The sequence below is a fragment of the Cariama cristata genome, unplaced genomic scaffold (genome assembly GCF_000690535.1).
Source record: "Cariama cristata isolate BGI_N322 unplaced genomic scaffold, ASM69053v1 scaffold10369, whole genome shotgun sequence".
In the NCBI taxonomy this organism is placed as follows: domain Eukaryota; kingdom Metazoa; phylum Chordata; class Aves; order Cariamiformes; family Cariamidae; genus Cariama; species Cariama cristata.
In genome coordinates, this window is record NW_009635249.1 from 21,276 (window position 1) to 43,766 (window position 22,491).

Below are 22,491 nucleotides of genomic sequence, written 5' to 3' on the forward strand. Positions count from 1 at the left end.
CTGGCAAGTTGGTCAACATGTTAAATAAAGTGCACCTGCTTAAGCTGTCTAATTCATCTTTTCAGTAGTAAGAGGTAGTTGTTTTTCATTTGAGATGTAGAAATAGGGGAAGCTGCAGATCAATACTGCAAACAAGTGTTTATTGTTTAGTGATTACCAGTCATCAGTGTGTGAATTTATACAACACAAGATGCTTAAATTTGAAAGAAGTTGTAAGAAACAAATGCTTAAATGAACCAAAATAGTCAATACAGATCCATCTTCTAGAATAACATATGAATATTGTGAAAGGTTAAGTCCAAAGGTAGAAAAGCATCAGACTCATCCTGAGAAGCGTAAAAGAAATGGTTTCTCCAAGATCAGATATTTCACTGTCTGTTCTCAGCAGAACACTGATCAATATGATCATCCTGTAAGTGAGACATTGTCGGTGACTGCAACACCATTGTGGCACATCTCTGATGATGATACAAGCCCCTACTCAAGGCCTCTCAATAGTGCTTGTGCACCTGTTTAATTCAGCAGCAGTCTCTGTTCATCTTGGATGCGCAAAAAATGGTGAGGATCAATCTGTGACCTCACCTGGCATTTCAGATTTTAATCTAGTTTTTTAAAGTCTAAATGTTTGCAAAAAGGTTGTGTCAGTTTGTTCCATCAAATGATGAATAATGTAGAATTTGAACAACAGGGCAGCAACAGAGCATTGTCAGTTCTTCAGAACACTTGTACACAAACCAGTCAGCGTCACTTGAACATGCTTACCGCATTCAGATGGGTTTAGTTCAATCTTTATAGTAGTCTAGCTGCTGAAAAAAGAGTATGAATTCGTAAAAACCCGGCAGACTGTAAGATTGTAACTACAGTTCCATTTTTCTTCATATTGCTTCACTCAAGGTTCACCTTGATGTGCCAGCTGCTTAAACATGGCATTACTTGGTTACTCCAGGGTTGTCATGTGTTGGTAAGCTAGTTCTTACACACATCTTTGCATCTTAGTCTAGATTTGACAGCGCTGATTCCGTCAGATCAAAGTAGGCTTTGACCCTGGCACCAGCTTACAAGACTGCCCATGTCCAGCTGTACGGCATGGAGTTAGTGCCTGAACATCAGATCTGAGTCTTTGGCCTCAAACAGACTTGATGCAAACTCATCTAAACCATCGCAGATTTTAAAGCTGGGAGGTGACGGTTTGTGCAAACCACTTCTTTAGTGCACCAGTCATAGCAATTCTGTTTCCTACGAATCTGGGAGTTAGAAGACACCGCCACAACTAAACCACAATTTGTTTGCTGATGAGCTTCGAGAAAGGTTTGTAATCCTTGCCAGATTTAGCATGTCCCTGTGTGGTACAGCCAGGGGCAATGTGGAGTTCTCAGAGCTATCACAGACCTGTGCTCTCCATAGCTTCCAGCCCTGAGCGTTGCAGGGTCATCAGCTTGGGCTGGGATAGTTTTATCCCTTTCATTTATTTGATGATGCTTCACCAGGATGGCACAGAGCCTTGCAGATTGGATGACATTGTTCTCTACTCGAGCTGCAGTGTCTCCGTTGCTTGGACTTACCCGCTTGAACAAGAAGTTTGTTGTTCATATTTAAAGTTTATGACTTTAGTGCATTTTCTTCTTTTTTAATGCCACAACCAGTAGTCCCGTTTTTTGGTGTTAGCATTTGACATCATGTGTCTTTTGCATGTTAGCATCTTCTTTGCTTCCTCTGGGTGTTTCCGAGGCATCATCACTGGCCTCCTAAGGCTAACTGATAGTTGCACAAATGCTTTATAGAGAAAAATCGTTAATGCCCTTCAGTGCTATGTTCTTATTCCTAGTAATTGGCCTCCAGGATAAATGCATATTCATGATACAGAAAATAGTGAAAGTACCAGACTTTGACATGCTATTATACATTTTATTCAGGAGACAGTGTCGCTAAGGAGGTGATAACAAGCTTGGGGCTGAGGCTAAGGAGTGCAGAGGATGTAGGCATTGTGGGGAGTGATGGCATAAGGACATAGGCACAACAGAGCAAGAAATATTGCCGGCGCAGGGGGGGGAACATGGGACGCAAAAACAAAAACCAGGAAACCAGAGCTATAGACATTGTTAATACTGTATAAATACTCTGATATTTAATGTAGAAAAGACTGTATATTAGTTCTCTTGCCTGCTTATGTTGTATCTGTTATTCTTAAAATCTATATGCTGCATTTCCCTTTACCTTAAATTTTTTTAGTGTGACGCTTTATGGTGGAAACCCCTTGTTAAAATACTTGGGGAAAAAATGAATTGTTTCATGTAGATCTTAAAAAAGTTTCTGTAATGCTAGTGCTTAGTATTTTTACTTGGTAGGTATTTATGGTATCATTGCGTTTTTATTTTCAAATCAGTGAATTCCCTGGGATCTTATATTCAGAAAGGTTGTCAGGTAATATTTTATCTGAGGTGATTCTAAATATTTGACAATTTATATGAAGGATGATTGAAAGCAAGAAAGGAATACTAATTTTTGATCTCTTATTATTCTAACCCATCAGGAAAATTAGGGGGATTTGCACAAGAAAACAACACTATAGATTCTGGAGAACTTGATATAGGCCGAAGAGCGATACAAGAAGTTCCTCCTGGGATTTTTTGGAGATCCCAGCTCTTCATTGATCAGCCACAATTTCTGAAATTCAATATATCCCTTCAGAAAGATGCATTGATTGGAGTATATGGCCGAAAAGGTTTACCACCTTCACACACTCAGGTGAGAACTGATTGCAATGAAAGTAGGACACATTATTGAAAACTGTGAGCTTGTATGTCTTGTATCTTTTTTCCTTCTCAAGATTACATATTTTTCCATTTTGCTGATTTTTATATTTACTTTTTACGCTTTATTGATCTCATGTGATGTCCAAAACATTTATAATACTGTAAGTGATGAGGTCTAAAGTAGGGGGAGGGGAGGTTATTCTTATTTATGAACTGTTCTGAATGCCATGAGCAATGATGATGCTTTAGATACGGAGTTGTTTCATGCAGAATTTAAAGGTACTTTTTTTCTTCTGTGGTATATAGACATATCTTTAAAAACCTAAGCAAACTAATACAGCATCTTATGACTACACATGTGGCAAAGACCACATTAGCCAAATTTCCAAGCAAGAAGACAACGGTTTTTTAAGGAAGTTTCAGTTTGTTCTACAAGCAAATGCTACAGTATTTACAGCTTGGTGTCTCACTAAACAAACACAGAAAAGAAAAAATAGATAATCTGTGTCTATGAAGATACAGTGAACTGGGGTTGTAAAAGTGTCAGTCTTCACTAGACATCTAGTGTCTTGAAACTTTGTTCTGAAGTGTCCCAGAGGATTTATTCTGCTCTAATCCTCAGAAGGTTTCTAATGACATTTTTTATTGCATATGGTCATGCCTTTGCCTAGTATCAAAGAAAGACTTTTTATCCATAGTTATAGAAAAGTTAAAGTATAAAAGAATGAATAGTCTTCTGAATTGGCAGGAGAAAGGGAGGATTATTGTCTGAGACAGTGTTTTAGAATCAATTGTATTCAGATTTTATTTTTAAGATTTAAGACCCTCCAAGTTTAGATTTCTTTCAGCTCAATATTTGTCCAAGTGCTGGCTCTAAACCATTTTTCCACCTGAGCAGGGAGCTGAGCTCATGTTCTTCTAGCCCATTTAGAGAATTACATAACGTCTTACTGATTTTTATTTTTTGTTGAAGTGTATGCATTTGCCCTGGACACAAAACTAAGTATAGCAACCTGATGGTATAATTGGAATGAAACTTGACCGATTATGCCTGATAGGCAGTTGCAGCAGCAAATTCATAACTGCAAAATTCAAATATTTTATTTTAATCCCACTTTTTTTTTAATTTTGATTTGCATGCTACTGCACTATTTAAATTTATTTTGTTTTTTCTTCAGGCTTAACTTTTAAAAGACCTAGAACATGGAAACATTGCTAATTATATCACCTATTTAGCAGTCGCAAACCACAGAGGAAGGAGTCGGGTCAGCAAAGGAGTTTCATGCAGCTAAAATCACAGAATGTTACGTTAACATTATTTTTTAGTTTAGTTTCCATTAAACTACAAACAATTTACTGAACACTGAAAATGCGCTTATGTTTATTTAAAAATTTGATCCTCATAAAAATGATTAAATGGATTTTCTTCAGACTTTCACATATGAATACCCACCCTCAGGCTGACAACAAGCACAAGAAATTCTAGCTCAAAGAAAATTGATTCAGAAAGTTATCAGCCATTGGAAATAGGGCTTTGGAATACAAATGCCATCTCAATGATAACAATAATAGCAGGAGCTAGGGGAATACATATGTGGCAAGAATGAATAAAACAAGAAGCTGATCTGGATTATGCATTGATATGAGATGTTATACAAGTAGATACATCTATGAAAAATGATCCTCCCTTGATTTCTTATCCTGGCAAAAGATGGAAATAGGGGTGCCCTTTATCCAAAAACTTGGGAAAGGGAGGTAGCTGAATCTGTTCCCCATCATCTGTGTTACACAGACGCCTTTCCAAAAAAAGCTGCCCAAGTGCTTATTCATGTTTAAGTGTGATACAACAGGAAGAATCATATGCGAATCCTGCTACTGTATCTTCTGTAGTTTCTGTGACATTTTGGATATATTGTTCCCAGGATATAGGTCAAGCTCTCTTGTCCTATTTTTGCCTGGTATATAATTAGTGTATTTTTTACAAACAATTTGACTGACACTTGATACCTTGAAAAATTAGACATGCTTACTTATCAGTGCCCTAGTGAACTTCTAGGGCTGCTGAAGATTCCCAAGGGTGCAGGGTTATCAGAATGTTTATATGGCCTTGAACCCAATGATGTCTGGTTTGGGTGCCTGAAATAAAGCATGTATGTAATCTCCTAAAAATGCAGTTCCAGTGAGTGATTGGGGTTTTTTTGTGACTGTGCTCCTGCACATGGCGGAAGAAAAATGGAGTAAAATATTTCTCAACAGTTTAGGCCTTTCTGCAACAAAATCCTAATGACAGGACTTTTGATGAAGACGCAACTTGTACTGGTAAAATATGTATTTTACCAAAGTAGCTTATATAAACGAAATAAGGTATTTAGGCAAAAGGACGTCTGATGAAATAGACCATTGAGGAGTTTGCAAGCATAAATCTGTTTACTGTTGTCTTATTTCCCCTAACCCTTATGGCTTGTACTGACACAAGTTTTTAACTGCAAGCCAGGCATAGCTGGCAGGGGCCGACAAACAGCTTGTTCTGGGCTTCAGCGCATCCTTCCATAGGACAAGGCAGCTTAGTTGTATAGTTCCAAGTGTCACAGGAGTTAGAAAAACACATGAATCTCCACGCTGGGTCTGATCAAAGGCCCATCTAGCCCAGCATTCTGTCTGTGATGGTGGCCATTAGCAGATACGTAACGATTAATACAGCAACATGACAAACTTGTAGTTATTCTTCCTACAATCCACTCCTGGCCTCCAATGTTTTAAGGCCAAAGGACTTCCTGAGTCAAAGGTGCTGTCTTTGTATTTTACAACCTTTGACAGATTCTTTTTTCCTGTGAAGTTGCTAGTCACCTTTGAACCTGTGGAAGCTTTTAGCATCCATGACATTTGCAGCAAGGAGTTTCACGGCTTAACTACACATCTCACACTATACTTCTCTGTGTTTTGAGGCAGCCTCCTGGTAGTTTTAGTTTGACACCCTGTTGGTAGTGTTTTGGAAGAGGCCATGGAGAGTTTCTCACCAATTTCTTCTCCATGCCACCCTTGATTGTAGATCTCTAGTGTCCTCAATGAGTTGTATTTTTTCCAGTCTGTTTCATCATTCTTTGTATGAAAGCTACTTCAGTCCTTTGATCTTCCTTGTCCTTTTCTGAATGTTCTCCAGTTTTACTGTAGCCTTTTCGAGTTGAGACCAGAACAGCACAGAACGTCGCAGACATTTAACTATGACGGTTTCATACACTGCCTTAATGATGTTGGCTTTTTTTTTTAATCATAGAATATTTCTGTAGATCTGTCTACCATAGCTCCAAGATCTCATCCCAAAATGATAAAAGTTGGCTTGGAGCCCATCTCTGGATGTGTAAAGCTAGGGTTGTTTCACGGGGACTTTGAAAAGTAGGATCTCACCCATATATATCACTTCATGTCTGCGTCTCTTGAATGCTATCTGCCCTTATCTCCTAGTCACAGAGTGACAAGTGCTAATAACAAAATTTATGCAAATGAGCAACTGCTGCTTGTTTCTCAAACGTCAGTATTTGAATCATCAGATCTTATGTTAAATAATAGAGAACTGACTACTACCTGCACTCTGCCAGCATTTGTAAAGTTTCCTTACCAGCTGTCCCCCTCCAATATCTTTGCTCATATGCCTATGATACCCTACATGTGTAAACACACACCTCCTTTAGCTCCCTCCGTACAGCTTCAGTGTTTCTCTGAACGTCTGCTTTCCCTCCATGTCACCTATGGCTGTAATGCAAAACTTCCGTATTACATTTGCCACTTTGTTCCCCACTTCTCTCCCAGACCCTTTGCCCGTTTATCCACCTCTTTTTTGTATCCAGTTAAAACCAGACAGTGAGTAAGAGGAAACTGGAGTCTCATCTTTCCATAGCTATACAACCTCTGATGCCAATTATTCTACCACTGCAAGGGACACGATGAAAGTATGATAGAAATGAGCTTGGGAGAGATCTCAGGAAGTCTTTTAGTTTACACCCTCATCTTGGAACAGGATCAGCTGTATCTAAAGCACTCCTATCAGTTGCTTAGCATTTCATCATAAAATAAGAACAGAATGCAGCAAATTTAACTCTGAATCTGTCCCATAATTCAAAATAATAGGGATATAGCATGTAGGAAATGATTTGATGTATTATAATCGAGAGAGAATTTTTGGTTGTATTTCTGTATTCTCTTTAGGTACCAAAATCAGTCTCAAGCACAGTCACTATGTGTGTGTCACAGACTGATCCGAGATGCATAGTTCTCTTTTTCTGGGGAATCATAAATAAATCAACCAGAAATAATTGACGGTGGCTGTCCATTCAAAACCCAATCAATGCGAGCCTGAAAGTCTTTGTGACACTTTCTAAAAATGTCAGTTCCATTGCAGCCAGAGAATCAATATGTTTATTTAAAGAGACTTTAAGAATAAAAAAAAGGACTTTGGTTTAAAGCAAAACTAAATGGAATGGTAGGGCAAATCAGTGCATTTTGACTCAATATAAAGGTAATTAATTTATCCTCAGAGGAGGAAAATAAAATTGGTATGTTTTTTGCTTATGAAGATAATTGTTTTTCCAGGCTGTTTCTGTTATCGTGTCCTAAATATAAAATAACAGCCTTTAAAAGGGTTAAGATCAATTATTGCTTTTTGCTGGGGGACAGAATGAACAGTAAATTCCCCTTTGTATGGCTTTTAAAATGTAGTCTAAAATGGTGTTCTGGTAACAGCATATGTCCTTATTACATTACAAATTCAGTGTCATTAATTGTATGATGCTTGTCAGCCTTTAGTGGTCAATCAGGTAGTGTAATCACTTGTTCCTGTTTCAAAAATACAGTTTTAATCTGAAATTGTCCTCATACAAAAAAAAATGATCCTCTGCAATGTACAAATTACAAGGTCGTTCCTAATGTCCATAAATGACTTGTTAAAACTTGAAACTCCCCGAGCTTTCTCTTTTTTAAAATGTTAGTGAAAAACACAACCAGAAAGAAGTGTTCTGGAGTCAGGTAGGAGGGAAAAAAAAACCCAACTAAAATTGTTTTTCTCTCTCTCACAAAATAAGATAAATATTTAATTCTCTGACAAATGAGAATGTTGAGTGGTTTTGAATAATTGGTGCTCTCCCAAAACAGTTGCATTCATTTTCATGTGGTGCAGCACGTACAAAGTGACAGCATACTGAGGTACTGGGTTCTGCACATCCTAATCACGTTATGTTCTATTCTGCTGGTTCAGTCATAGCCGGAAAAGTGTCTCAGGTGTTGATAGAGGCATATTAACTATGCATTTCCTTCCCATCCTGACTGGTCGGAAGATAATTCTGATTACTGGGGAAGAACATTCTTAGAATAGCAGTGAATTTTGGCCTGCAATTTCAAGAAGAGAACATAAGTACTTAAACCCTTGTTCCGGGACAAAGGCTATCACGTTTTCTTTTGTCCTGGGAGCAGTTTCTGAAGGTCACAAGTCGGGGTGTAAAACCACTGATTCTCTGGTCCTGGTAACTGATGTTATCCTCGCTCAGGTGCATCAGTGCTTTCACATCCTGGCCTTTACTTTAATAGACCCTGGATGTAATTCCATTTGAGAGGTATCTCCAACGTATGGGAAGATTGAAGGTTTATGCGTTACAGTTCACTTCATACAATAAACATGTGTCAGAGTAAAAGTGAAACTGTGAACAGACTCAGCAGGAAAAACAGAGACTTTCTACCACAAACATGAATGCTCTTTAATTTTCCTACCTGTTTAATTTCGCTATATACACATTGATCTTTCCACGGTAAACGTGCAGAAGACGTCTTTCAAGCCATGAGAGCAGACTCCCAGATAGCGTACATCAGTGCAGGGCCTGGAGCAGATTTAGCCCTGCAGGTGCCCTTAGCCCTGATTAAGATTAACATGTGCTGTGAGTTTGCTGCTTGTATCAGATGAGATGCTGCTACATTTTTCCAAGCCCCACTGATGGTTGTTAACAGAACAGTAATGTGCTGTCCGTTGACCTGAGGTACCATATTTTTTGTTGGTTTGTCATTTTCAACAGTTGCAATGTTTTACACTTTCCATCTCCTCTTTTGGACTTCTGTGGTAGGAAGTAAAGCTCTTGCTCTCCTTCCTCCAGAACTCCAGACTGTCCAGAAGAGGGATTGAGCAGTTTAATCCTTCATCTGAAACTGAAGGAAAAGCGAAGTAGATTATTGGTGTAGGATATTATTATTAACCCATATGCATATAATACACTTTGAAAGTTAGCTCTCACCTGTAATTCAGGTGACAGTCATGACTGCAGACTCATTTCGGTTGATGTTTTCTTCCCCCTGATACATGTAATAGGTTTATCGGCCACTTGTCACCAAAAAAGCCACTCTAATAAGCACGAGGACTAGTTGGTAATTTTAGAAATTAGCAACTTAGAATTTAGAAATTAGCAACAAAGAAATAAGCAAGGGTGGTTTCAGCTCCTGCTTCCCTGCTCCAAAAGGAAACTCTTGGTCAAAATACAAGCGTATTGTCAGGACATTGTGGGGAAGCTGGCGGTGCCGTGGGTCATCCCGTGTCTTGTCAAGCTCCTGTTTTTTCCTCCCTGCAGTATGACTTTGTGGAGCTCCTGGATGGCAGCCGGCTCATTGCGAGGGAGCAACGCAACCTGCTGGAATCTGAGCGAGCGGGGCGGCAGGCAAGATCTGTCAGTCTCCACGAGGCAGGTTTTATCCAGTATTTGGATTCTGGCATCTGGCACCTGGCCTTTTATAATGATGGGAAAAATGCAGAGCAGGTGTCTTTTAATACCATAATTATAGGTAAGCATAATCTTCAAAGCTCTTACCGAACACTCGGCTCTGGTCAGGTTTTTTAGGAATGTGGATATGGGTTTTCGTAGTTAAATGATCTGTCGTCTTTTCACACGTTTTCCATTCATAGTGTTTCTTTTGCTGCTCAGAATAAAAAGCAGAATATATATTTTAATTACTTGGTCTAAGGCATAAGGAGTGTACCTTCATGTAAAACATTGCTTGAAAGGAGGACGCTGCTTTGAAGTATTTGTTAAACAGCACAGGGCTGGATTTTAAGTATGGAGTTCATACGGTTTTACCATTATAATTTTAGCCTTTTTGTTGGAATGTAATGTCCTAAGATACTAGAGGCATCACCAATAGAAAGTCACAGCAATTCCTGCTCTTCAAACAAACCAAACGTAAACACTTCTCGTGGAGCAAGAGCGTGCTGTCAGTTACTAGTGGCTCAAATGATAGGTACTTCATGCAGTGGGCATCTGTGAATTATCTTCCTTTTTTTCCCTTTAGAGTCTGTGGTGGAATGCCCCCGAAATTGCCATGGTAACGGCGAATGTGTTTCTGGATCCTGCCATTGTTTTCCTGGGTTTCTGGGCCCCGATTGTTCGAGAGGTAAATCAACCCAATGCTTTTCTTGAGTCAGTTTAAGCAAGCATGAAGACAAATGCATCAGGAAAGGAACTGGCGTGTGTCTTGCTTCTTAGATGTTCTTCTTTATAAAGCTTTAGTGAATAACTTGGTTTTAATTTTTCTGCTGTGTTTTATTCCACAGCAGCCTGCCCGGTGCTGTGTAGTGGCAATGGGCAGTACTCCAAAGGACGCTGCCTGTGTTACAGCGGCTGGAAGGGCACCGAGTGTGATGTGCCTACAACTCAGTGCATTGATCCTCAGTGCGGGGGCCAGGGCATTTGCATCATGGGATCTTGTGCCTGCAACTCCGGATTCAAAGGAGAAAATTGTGAAGAAGGTAAATGAGTAAATATATACCCAAGCACCTGCTGTTGTTGGTCAAGTTTCCAGCTGGCACATCCAGCTCTTATTGATTTTGCTAGATCTAGATGATACGCACTAATGGTGTTTCTTGAAAAATCGTTTTAGAATACCAAAAATCAAGTTTGGGAACCACTAGTATCACTGAATTCTACAGAATTATTATCCTTTATTTATTCTGAAGTAATCAGTGGGAAAATTCTTAACAATGTGTGATATCTTTTTGCTTGCCAGTGCATTTTTATTTATTTTTTCTGGCTGAGGTCAGCTAAGAAGAAAACACACAAAAACCAGATGTTGGCATACAGGAAGACTTACTCAATTTTCATGGTATAGAATAAATCATTAATGTATTGCATTTGTTAGTGGTCTTTTCCACCAACCACATTGTGGAAAGTGCTGATTCAAATGCATCAGAGTGAAAAATGATGTGTCATTTTTGTATTCCAGAGATGTGCGTAACAATATTCGTTCTAGTGTGCTGCAAAATGCAGTTCATTTTCCATTCCGGTTTTTTTAGGGAATAAAAAGCGCCATTTTCTTCCTCAATCAAATTGATTTTATTGATCTCCATGTACGAAGTAATGCAATTAAGTCTCTGGAATTAAATTTTCAGACCATTGACCCTACAAGTGTAACATTTTATTGAGTCAAATTGCTAAATTAAATCTCGTCATGTAAAGCACATTAAAGTGAATTAAGACAGATAGACAGTATGCAACTCATTTATTTCTGAAACAAGTTGAGGGTCTTACACAGCTGTCAAAACTCTGTAGCGGTGGATCGGTTCAGTTGATACCGAGTGCTGCAGGGAATCCAGCACTTGCTACACTGTGATCATGCAGAACAGAGATCAGTTGCCCAAAACCCAAAGCCAATCTTCTTGTAATTCAGAAAAATTAGCAAACCTTGAAAGGTTCTCTGTTAACTCAGTGGTAGCCCAGAAGTATCTTGATGTCAGTTATGTGCACACACCAATTTCACAATACCAGAAAGTGATGTGGAAGCGAAATGTTTTTACAAAGAAAATTGCTGCTATGCAACTAGTGATGATAAAGAGTGATTTGCCTTGAGGGCAGAGAAGGGAGGCTGGCACCAAGATACCTTGGTCTGCTTTGTCTTTTCCTCAGTCATTGCAATGATACAAAAGTGAACTTCTCAGCTTCAACCTACTAATGTTTACTTTTACGATGAGTGCAATGCTGCCTATTTCACAAGGTCTTAAAATGTGAATTAAGCCCAAAAATGCCGTGAGCATCTAGGGGTTGATTAAGAATGATAAGTTTAAGCGGACCTTTCTGACCTCCCCACAGCGGATTGCTTGGACCCAGCCTGCTCCAGCCACGGAGTGTGCATCCACGGTGAATGTCACTGCAACCCGGGCTGGGGTGGCAACAACTGTGAAATCCTGAAGACAATGTGCTCTGACCAGTGCTCTGGCCACGGCACCTACCTTCAGGAGAGTGGTACCTGCACCTGCGACCCCAACTGGACAGGTCCAGATTGCTCCAACGGTAAGGGTTAAAAGCACTCGCATTTTGTAAAATGATGACCTCTTGAAGAGCTGCGTTTTAATGACATTATTGTGTTAGGACCTGCTGAGCTGATGGAAGTCTTTGAGTTGACTTGAGCATGAACCATGAATTGATTCAAAAGTTCAAAATAATTGATGAATTTGGAGTATTTGAAAATCAGTGTATTTGTTGGTATCTTTTCACTGCCTTCACCTTGTAACTTCAGGTACTTCACATGCAAGTACAGAATGTTCTTTGTACGATATATGGATCTAAGTATTATCTTACCTAATACATCTATTTAGAAACTTAAAACTACACTAGCGAAACTTGAGACAGTCACATTTTAAAAATCTCTCCAGCTAATTGGAGGTATTTTTTTTTAAAAACAGGCAACGTTTGAGTTTGAAGGCAAAGGGAATGCAAGAATAAATCCTGAACAGCTTTCAAGAAAGGCTGCAGGCTGCCAGGGTGGAAGGAGTTAGTAGGAGTGAAGAAGCAGAGGGATTTCTTGAAGTCTGAAACTGAGCTTGTTAAAACCATAGTCTGAGCTTAGAAACAAAAGGAGAAAATGACTGGAAGTACTATCACAGGGAGCAGAATCTAAATATTTATAAAGTATGACAGCAGCCTTTTGACAAATACAAATTTTTAGAATATTGTTTGGTAGCCGCATATCAAAAGAGAAATCATGCCTAACTGTGAGACATATATTTGTCTAAAACAGTTCATCTAACAACTCAGATGATTTTGTTAATGAAAACTGAACACATGGGCTAGCTGGGTTTATGCCAGCTTATGAATAAATATAACTTTTTCATGAGGAACCATCTTTTTAAAACAAATGTACTTCCTGACCAGGATCTGTGATATTCCATAATGGTTTATGCATACGAGAGTGATAGGACAGAGTTCCAAACATTCAAGAAGAAGTGACAGAGAGAAGAAAATGTTGTCTTCGGTTAAATTTGTTTAGAAGAAAAAATTCTTCTCTGAACATTTCTAGCACTAAAAATGGCTATTTGTGAGAGACCCTTTCTAGTTCTTAGGCAAAACATGGGATCCTCTGTTTCTTGACACAGTGTCCTCTACGCTATTGTTGATGAATCAGTTATGCTTCATCTTTTACTTATATTTCAAGGAATGATTTGGCATTAAAATAGTGTAAAATATTTCTGATCTTCTTAAATATTTCAGAAGTGTTAAACTTGCAAAAGAGCTTTGTAAAAATATGCACACGCTGTTTCCTGAAGTTGTGCAAAATGACCTTCAGAGTGGTACACTAAAAAAGTAACTCTTACCCATAGACATTTTGTTAAGCTGTTAGAAGAAGAAAAGAATGAGTTACTTCCATCAGAGGGGTTTATAGGTTTGAAATCAGCAGAGCTTTCCTCTATCTTCATCAGCAGTTTGTCCATTAATTAGCCCTTCAATTCCACTTCAATTAAATTAACTCTAATTAATAAATTCATTACAAAGATTGACGCACCTTGCTCAAAGCTAGTGTGCTAAAAGCTGATAAACACCTTCACCCTAATGAAAAATTGATTAGATTGAAGAGAAATAAACCTTTCTTTCTTGGAGCTGCGTTGACGTTTTGTGACTCTGAAGTTAATCAAACCATCTTGCATCTCTTAATCAAAAATTTAGTTCAAAGTAGATATAAAATTCTGTATAGAAAAAAAAAAATGATGGGGAAATTACAGCTGTCTTTCTCCATACAGGTTTTGGGCTTTTTCTTATGGGAAGTGCCACAGCTCCTTGATACTGTGTTTAAGGTTCCACAGCACTTTGAGGCAGCGGGTTATACTTTATGGGGATAGAAAAACACTGTTGAGTGGGAAACTGGAAACCTTTCTTGCGCTGAATGCTTCTTTCTTTTGCCATTGAAAATAATTTCAGTCTTTTTTACTAAACTGTTCATTATCTTTTACAAGAAAACAAAAACTAAATACAGTACTTCTGTGAACCAGTATGTATACCAAGGAACTAAAGAAGTCCCTCAGGCTGTGTTCTATCTCCTCTTGTTTTTCTGTTAGCTGCTTAGCAGAAGTAAAGTTTGCTGGAGTCTGACTAAATGAGCCAAAACTGTAAATACAAAATCTGGCAGTCTAAATTATCATTTTGTATTAGCTGAGACTTAACATGCGTTGTTTGGCCTCTGACTACTTTTGGCTGTTAATGTATTTTTCAATTATTCTATCAGTTACAAGATCCTGTTACTATATGTAAATGACAAGTTAAATTGCTGTATGTTGATTTATTTTTTTAACAATCTATTATTTAAACCAGACTGTTCATAGCTGTCACTGATATAAATTTACTGAAAATGAAAGAGAATCATCTTTTATATTTAACAGATGTGTCAGTATGTCAGCATAGTACTAATTTGTCTCACTAAGGCTGATTCTTTATAATGAAAAAATGTGTCAGAAATGGCACATTTTTACTTTGAAAGAAAACAAGGAGCAGGGTAGGGAGGGGAAACCTTGTTAAAATGAACTTTCATTAATACTAGATTTTCACTCACAACACAGTGACCTAGGTATATGTTGCATTTAGCCACTAGGAGTACAGTGTAAATTCTAGTAGGTCTAAGTGGCACATAATCTAAGATACAAAAGGTTAGTCTTAAGACATATGTGATCACAAAAAATATGACTGAAAATTACTTAGAGCTAACAGAAGAACTGCAGACATTTAAGCACCACTAAGTGCTGGATAACGAAGTGAGCATTAGCGTAGAGATAAAACTGTACTCCATATTCTGTTGGGTCCTACCTGAAAATACCTTTCACAGTGAATTCCTTTGATTTAATTTTCAAAGATTTTGCCTTTCTTATTCTTCACATGTTGAATTAAAATGTAGTGCTGCTAATTGATGTATACCCTCTCTCTCCCGTGTGTACTCTCTGCCTCCTTTTCTCCCCCTCTCTCCTCTCAAATGCAGAAATCTGTTCGGCGGACTGCGGCACGCACGGTGTGTGCATGGGTGGCACATGTCGCTGCGAGGAAGGCTGGACGGGCGCAGCCTGCAACCAGAGAGCCTGCCATCCCCGCTGCGCGGAGCATGGCACCTGTAAAGACGGAAAGTGTGAATGTAGCCAGGGATGGAATGGAGAGCACTGTACCATTGGTAGGCTGGCTATGCTTTACCCTGTTTTCGCTGCAAAATTCAAACAGCTGGCTCTGCTGGCCTCCTCTGAATAAGATGTATACTACTTTGAAGCTTGTTTCTTCAAACAGAATATTTGCACGTGTCAGTCTGTGTAAAGGGGTTGATGTTTTAAGAAAGGAAATGGTTATATAATGGCTCATCAGTTCTTCATACCTGGTTTGGCATGAAAAGGAGGTAGAAGAATTTCCTTTTCAGTCTTTTCCCTTTAACTGCCTTTTGCTGAGGGGGAGGTTACTTTTATTTTAAACTGTAAATATATTGTTTGATTTGTGCTTTTCTATTTTTATGTGATGGCTTTATGTCTTTTGGAAGTGAAGCTTCTTATTGCTTTTCTCTTTTTTTTTTGTGTTTTATGGAGAAGAAGCTCTACAAAGTGACTTGCCTACAAAAAATGTCACTTCCACCTTGTAATAAATATGATCTAGCTGCCCAAAATAATCTTCTTGTCAACATAATGCTCTATTTTAGAATTACGTCAAATTTCTTACATGTAAATGGTATGCAAGCAGTTTAATACAGCTAATTGAGAAGAGGCCATCCTTATTACAGCTTCTGTGTTTCTGTAATCAAGTTAGTTCTAGTGCCTGGAAACCTTTGGAAATTACTATGCCTTTATCAGTGGAGCTTTTCTTACTCAGTTATTTACAGTCCATGTGTCCCATATACAGCGGGATGTCCCTCTCCACTGCACAGGCCTTGACAATGAGCTAGCATGAGAAATTACGCATGTAAATAAGGAGATTAAGAAGAAGTGGAGCAGGAGTTGCCAAAAGGTTTATCATTTTTGTATTGGTTTTGTATAGCTGTAGTGCTAAGAAATTCCCTTCCACACTACTCCCCCTTTGTGCAAGACACTGCAGGTCTGTAACAGAGGAGGAGGGTCCTATCCAAACAATTTTTGTCTCGGCATAACCACACAGAGAAGCTGTTGCCTGACAACGGGTAAGAAGCACAGGCAAAGGAACTGGCGATGGTCTTGACTGTAAGAGATGAGTAGCTTGTACTTAGGCATATGGGGAGCATTGCACAAAGCTCAGCAAAGGCTGTGAGAGAAGTATCAACGTGGCTCTGCAGGTATTTATGGGACACATCTCCCAAGTGTGAGAAGCATCATGGCTAAGCACTTAGAGGTGGATTGAATAGACAACGGAAGAGGTAGCCACAGGTCAGACAAAGGTAAGAGTTACCTTGAGTGATGGGGAAATCACAGATAATCCGAATAGTCCAAAAAAATTCCAGTAAATGAAAAAAAAACATAGTTTTATGTTTGGAGAGATGGAGGAGAGTCAGTTAAAAGAGGTGATGTAGCCAAAGCGACAAAATAGGACAGTAAGTCTAATAGCAGTAGAGCTGATGGATGTGAATATAGCGTGATTTGTTTTTTCCACAAGCTGAAAAGAGGCTGGGGAATCTTAACTTTCGTGGATGTTTTGGAAGGGCTCTAACTCCAAATGTGTTAACACAGCTAAGCCATCACTGGGGCATGAGTATCTAGAAAACGGTAAAACCCAAGCTGCGTTTCTGGGTAGCTTACAGCCCTGACTGAGAGGCAGAGAGCTCCTGCTGTGCTTGGTGGTCACAGGAAACCATGACGTGAACTTTGAGGGCAGGGAAAAGGAGGGCCTGTTACAGCTGTATTAACTGATGCCTACATCATTGCCCCAGGAAGATGAGGCAAGGTTTTATTTGGTAGGAGGGAGTCAGGTGTGAAGTACTAAAATTGATTTGTGAATTATTTTTTACAGAAATCACAATCGATTTTTTTGTTGTTGTTTACTAATGAGTTTGCTCAGACATATGAGGGGAGGGAACCAAGGTGCATCTGCAGAATCCCAGGGAGAATCAGTAGAGTTAACATTTTTGAGGAGCTTCCAGAAAACATGCTGACAGAGAGTAGAGAGGTGGGGAGAGAAGTGCTTTCTGAACAATAAAATAAAGTAAATCTTTACAAGTAGGATAAAGCCTTTCCCTTGACTGCTTTAACTTGCCAACGAGCAATTACTCAGCAGATCGCTCTGCTGTTGGTCTCACTGACCTTGGCAGTATTTCAAGGGTTGTAGTTATACGCGGATGAACTGCTCTTGAACAATTTTTCCAACGTATTAAGCACGAACAAGTTTTTCCTCAGCACTGAGTGAGCAGGTCTGTCTTCCCACCTGTTTATTCTTTAAATGGGTGTTTGCTTTGCAGCTGCTGCTGTAAAGATAGTTTGATTTGTTTATATTGCCCTTACAGCCTCCAGGACAAGTAATGAGGTACGGGCTCTAGCCTGCTGTTATATTTATTTTTCTTAGAGCTGTTTTCTTCAGGACTCCAGTGTTATGGAGAAAGCAGGTCATTTTATTGCTCATTTCCAAGAGTATTTCTGCTTAGTGGAGTAGATACTGCTGCCTCCTCAGCTTGGCAGGTGAAGAGTCAAATTGCTTTCCTCTCACCTGCCCTAAAGTAGATAGTAGCTCTTTCTGAGCCATAAATTTCAAAACACAAGGGACATCAGAATGTTTCTCCATGCAAACCATTTTTTTATTGTCACCCTCCATTTGTAACCCTGGCATTTTATGCTACTTACAACTCTCATCATGGTAGCAGAATATTTACCTAATTTGTGTTACATGTATGAAAGACTCCCACTCTCCCTTTATACATCCAAAAATAAACAATTACATCCTTCTTATTTCTAAAAGTCATTAACTGTTTAGCTGCGGTAGTGTGGAGTATTTTAGAAATGCGGATATATTTGTTTGTTGCAGCTATTAGCTGGAAGTCACATGAAGTGCAACAGCCTAAATTTACAACTACTTTGGGAAAGGAGTATTCCAAAGAAGTTGTAAATTTTAAGGGCAGTGCACTTTATTCGCTTTTTGGGAAAGGAATAGCCCACCAGATCTCTAGCTGGATGCACAAAATGGGGTAGATATGTATGCGTTAATGACAGAGGCGCTAACTGCAATGTGCAGTGAATCATCTAAATCCATAACTTATTCGATCAAAGAGATTATTGTATTTTTGTGAAGCATGAATGCCATTTAAAATGGTAAAAATACAACATATCAACTAACAATTTTTATGTATTTCTGAATGCTGACTATCTGTCCAGTCCCATTTTCACTTAGCCCACTGTTTGTATTGTTAGTTGATATGTGTTAAAGGGTAGAAAGGAGGAAAAAACAAACCTATCTCCTTAATTAAAACAAGGTAGTCCTTAGTTTTATTCCTGTCTAATATCTTTTAAACCCTAGATTGCTTCTTGAGTTATGCTGATTTTTATGCATACTTTAAGGTACTCAAATGGGAATTTGGCCAGAGGAAATTCTAATTGCTATGAATTTCCAGAGACCGTTTTTTTGTTTTTATTTCAATACTTCAGGACATTGGGAAGCACAATCATAGGTGATTGCAAAGGTTTGCTTTTTCTATTCAGAAAAAAATTTAGACATCTGCTTACCTGGGCTAAGCATCAGCGTTTCCCTAAGGCTGAGGATCGCAAGACTGGAATTGGGAAATAATATACATATATATTTTACATACTTTGATTTGTGAGGGAGAACAGAATAGACTAAGTAAAGCAGGGTTTTTTTCTTTTTTTGAAGGGATGTGTATAGTAAGGTGGGCAAGATTGTTTTGACTGATGTGGTAAACCTGATGTGTGTTGCTGATAATCCGCTGTTCCATTATGCATCTCTGGCACAGGGTAGCTCCAACTTCAGTACCACACCTGATGTCGACCACACTTGTGAGTCATTGCCTTTGCTCTGGACACATGCTTCCAAACATTTATATCAAAGAAGTTCAGCAGATACGTACATCCTCAGTGTTGTGAGGAAATGCATCTAAGAAGAATTAACAAAACTCGAAATTTATTGCTATTGTTTAGCATCTTACAGCTTTGAACTAAACACTGGCAATGTATGTTTCAAATACAAAACAATTTAAGGAATCTCAATTGCTTACTGTCTTTTCCCTCTTAAGAATTGTAATCATGGAATCATAGAATAGTTTGGGTTGGAAGGGACCTTTAAAGACCATCTAGTCCAACCCCACTGCAGTCAACAGGGACATCTTCAACTCCATCAGGTTGCTCAGAGACCCGTCCAGCCCGACCTTGAATGTTTCCAGGGATGGGGCATCTGCCATCTCTCTGGGCAACCTGTTCCAGTGTGTCACCACCCTCATGGTAAAAAATTTCTTCCTTATATCTAGTCTAAATCTGCCCTCTTTTAGTATAAAACCATTATCCCTTGTCCTATCCCAACAGGCCCTGCTAAAATGTTTTAATGTAATGTTTTGCCATTTCCTGTAGCCCCATGAGGACAGCTTAAATCAACAGTTTACTGCAAAGCTATGGAAAATCACCTGTCAATTGTTTATTTGGTCTGGGAGTGACATTAATGGGGCTGAGGTGAACATCCATATATTATTTTGTGAAGCTCAACCTGCATCTCAATGTGCTGCAAGACCGCACATGCACAGCTGGTGCCCAGGTGATAGCCTGGATGAAAATTTGCTCTGTAATTAAGTTTTCATAACACAGTTGTGCTAGAATATGTTTTTGTTTCCTTTCTGTCCTGACTTGCAATGAGTTCAGTGACCCTCTCCTGTCTGAGTAGTTGTTTTGTGAGATCGGAACAGATATTATTTCAGAAAGTCTATTATTGTTTGTGATATAACAGTCATGTGCCATGAGTATATTAAGTAACTGTCATAGGAAGCCCATAAATATGAATACTTTTCCAGCTGCTTTTCCATTAAACTCTGTTAGCTGAATGAAATCAGTAAATAATTATGTTGGTGGGGAACCTACTATATCCATGTGCTGTGTAACATCTCAGTTTTACAATGCAGCTTAATTTTTTCTATAGACCAAATTACTTTTAGAGTAATCTAAATTGCAAATTGGCCAATTTGCATTAAAACTATGCCTCCTTGTTCAGATTTGTCAACACCTCTTTTTTAAAAAGTCTTTAACATTAAGCATGGGTGGGTAAGACCATCTGTTTATGGAGCTTGCCTGCAGCTCCATTACTTAACACATGAGACAGGTTACAGCTGTTTAATTGTTATCGTGTTTAACAATTATCTTTTGGTCCAAAATTAATATTTATAATAATGTATGCATGGAAAGCAAGTCGTTAAACATAAGTGATCTAAATGTGGATTAATGTCATTAAGCATTCATATTAATCCCTCAGGAGGGCTGAAGTTAGCATCGTGGTACTTTCATGTGACTTTTGAGTGCTGTATGAGGCTGCTTTACCTGGTACACAGAACTGAAATTCAAATCCAGTGGTGGTCCACTGTAGAAGGGTACAGCTTGTCATATGTTTCTATTCCAGTGAGAACTGGGATCTAATTGGTTTATCTTCTAAGAATTTCCGCTGAAGTTTAGTTGAGAGAAAAAATAACAATGGACAGCAAAGTATTTATTTTAACCTTTTTCTTTGCATGAAAAGACACTAAGATGACATTCGAACCAATCAAACCAAGGGTAAATTTATTCAGCGAGAAATTTCTAGTTTCAGCTATTTTAGCTAGAAAAACAAGAAAGTCATCTGGTTTAGGTGTTCAGAATTAGAAAAAAATGAATAACATCTAGAGCATGCTCCCGTAAGTGTGTTTCCATTAGTACAGACTCTGTCCTGGTGAAGCTATTAAACTGGTTTTCTGACTAGCGACGAACATGAAGGCGTTTGTGTGCTGGTTTTCTCTGTGACCGTGAGCAGTGTAAGCTCAGAAGTAATGCTAACGTTGAGGAATGCTAAGACGTAATCTCGTCCACTAAGTTACATGGTCTGCACCTGCTCTCTTCAACACGTGTTTAGCTTAGGGCTCCTTATAGTACAGATTTCAAATATCACAGGGAAATGACACTTTATCTCTTTATAAGATCAGAGAGCAAGTCAAGACAAATGTGTTCCTCCTGTTAATTAAAGGAAGTGCTTATAGAAAACTTGATAGGGCTATATATCATTACGCTATACATTTTTGAAGTATGGGCTTGACAAAGTAAGTTATGGACCAATTTGAGGGCTTGCTTGATCTCCACATTTGCAGGTTAGAGGGAGAGCAGCATGGATAACCGGTATTATGATGACCACTGGCATTTTCGTACTGATGCTAAGTTTGCAAGCATGGTTTACTTTTCTCCAAAGTTTAAATTGCTGAGAATATTCATATTTCATAGTGTCCTAATGTGTCAGGTATTTAATGTACCTTAATGCATTCATGCCAAGAATTCTTCATAAATGTTAAGATTCTTTTGAGATTTTAGAATTTTGATCAGAAGGAAATTTTTGTCCTTCAAATTAGAATAATTACTGCTGTATGAATATATTCTGTAATTATAAAAATTCCTAAATTTACGTTTTTCCTTAGTTTTCAGTTCATGGAGTTACACCTCAGTACACATTTCATCTTAAAAGTAAGATTGTATCTGAATGAAGGTATGACCTTTGACATTCAGTTTATTCTCAGATAAAATCAGCCAGAGATTCAAAACTAATTATATCAAATATCAATTAGTTCACCACAATATTGTGAATGAAATCCTACTTTCAAAACACCTGACTACATTGGAGTTGAGAGTTCACCACAATATTTATACCTGTACCCTCAGTGTAAAAACTCCATGAAAAAGAGAAGATTACTTTCTTTGAGCCCAGAAGACTGAAAACCACAGTTTAAAAAGATTTCATGAAATTTAGAACAAACATGTTTTTGATCTTGCCTGTGCCTGAAGGGCATATTATTAATTTGCCAGGCCAAACCTTAAATATGCAAAATATTTATATGTTTGGTAGCTATAAAAATATTCAATTATCAGGTAAATTTAAGATAGTGTATGCGTATCTGAAGCTGTGAAAAAAAGTGAATTATTGGTCAGGCCTTAACACATTTCAAGACCAAGTATCTCAAATACAAATTATCTGTTAGCATACTTTAAATTGCTAATTGGTTGATTTGCATTTAAATGCGGACCACATGTGAAGTTCAAGTTAGGCACATTTTTCAGAAAACAGCAGAATCCTCTGAGATGTGAAGAATTTTAAAGCGTGTGGCAAAGCTTACTTGAGCTGAAGTGGCCGTAAAGTAAGTGCTTTTGTACGTTGTATAGTTGCATGCTGGTCAGACACATTCTGAAAGTACTTCCAGTCAGGAAGAAAGATGGAAAGAATAATGCTTCCCATCCCATTCCATCCCCTAATATGTTTTCAAGCCGAATTTATCTTCCATGCAGTTCTTGATGCAACCG

General features: G+C 38.4%; 1 protein-coding gene across 1 annotated transcript in view; it reads left to right on the plus strand.

Annotated features, from left to right (window-relative positions):
• Positions 1-22,491, plus strand: part of TENM3 (teneurin transmembrane protein 3) — a 97,291-nt gene that overhangs the window by 4,180 nt on the left and 70,620 nt on the right. The window contains exons 2-7 of the mRNA XM_009707460.1: positions 2,531-2,745; positions 9,356-9,566; positions 10,071-10,172; positions 10,333-10,527; positions 11,864-12,064; positions 15,015-15,200. Of these exons, the coding sequence (XP_009705762.1) occupies positions 2,531-2,745; positions 9,356-9,566; positions 10,071-10,172; positions 10,333-10,527; positions 11,864-12,064; positions 15,015-15,200 (1,110 nt within the window). The remainder of the gene's footprint in view (positions 1-2,530; positions 2,746-9,355; positions 9,567-10,070; positions 10,173-10,332; positions 10,528-11,863; positions 12,065-15,014; positions 15,201-22,491) is intronic.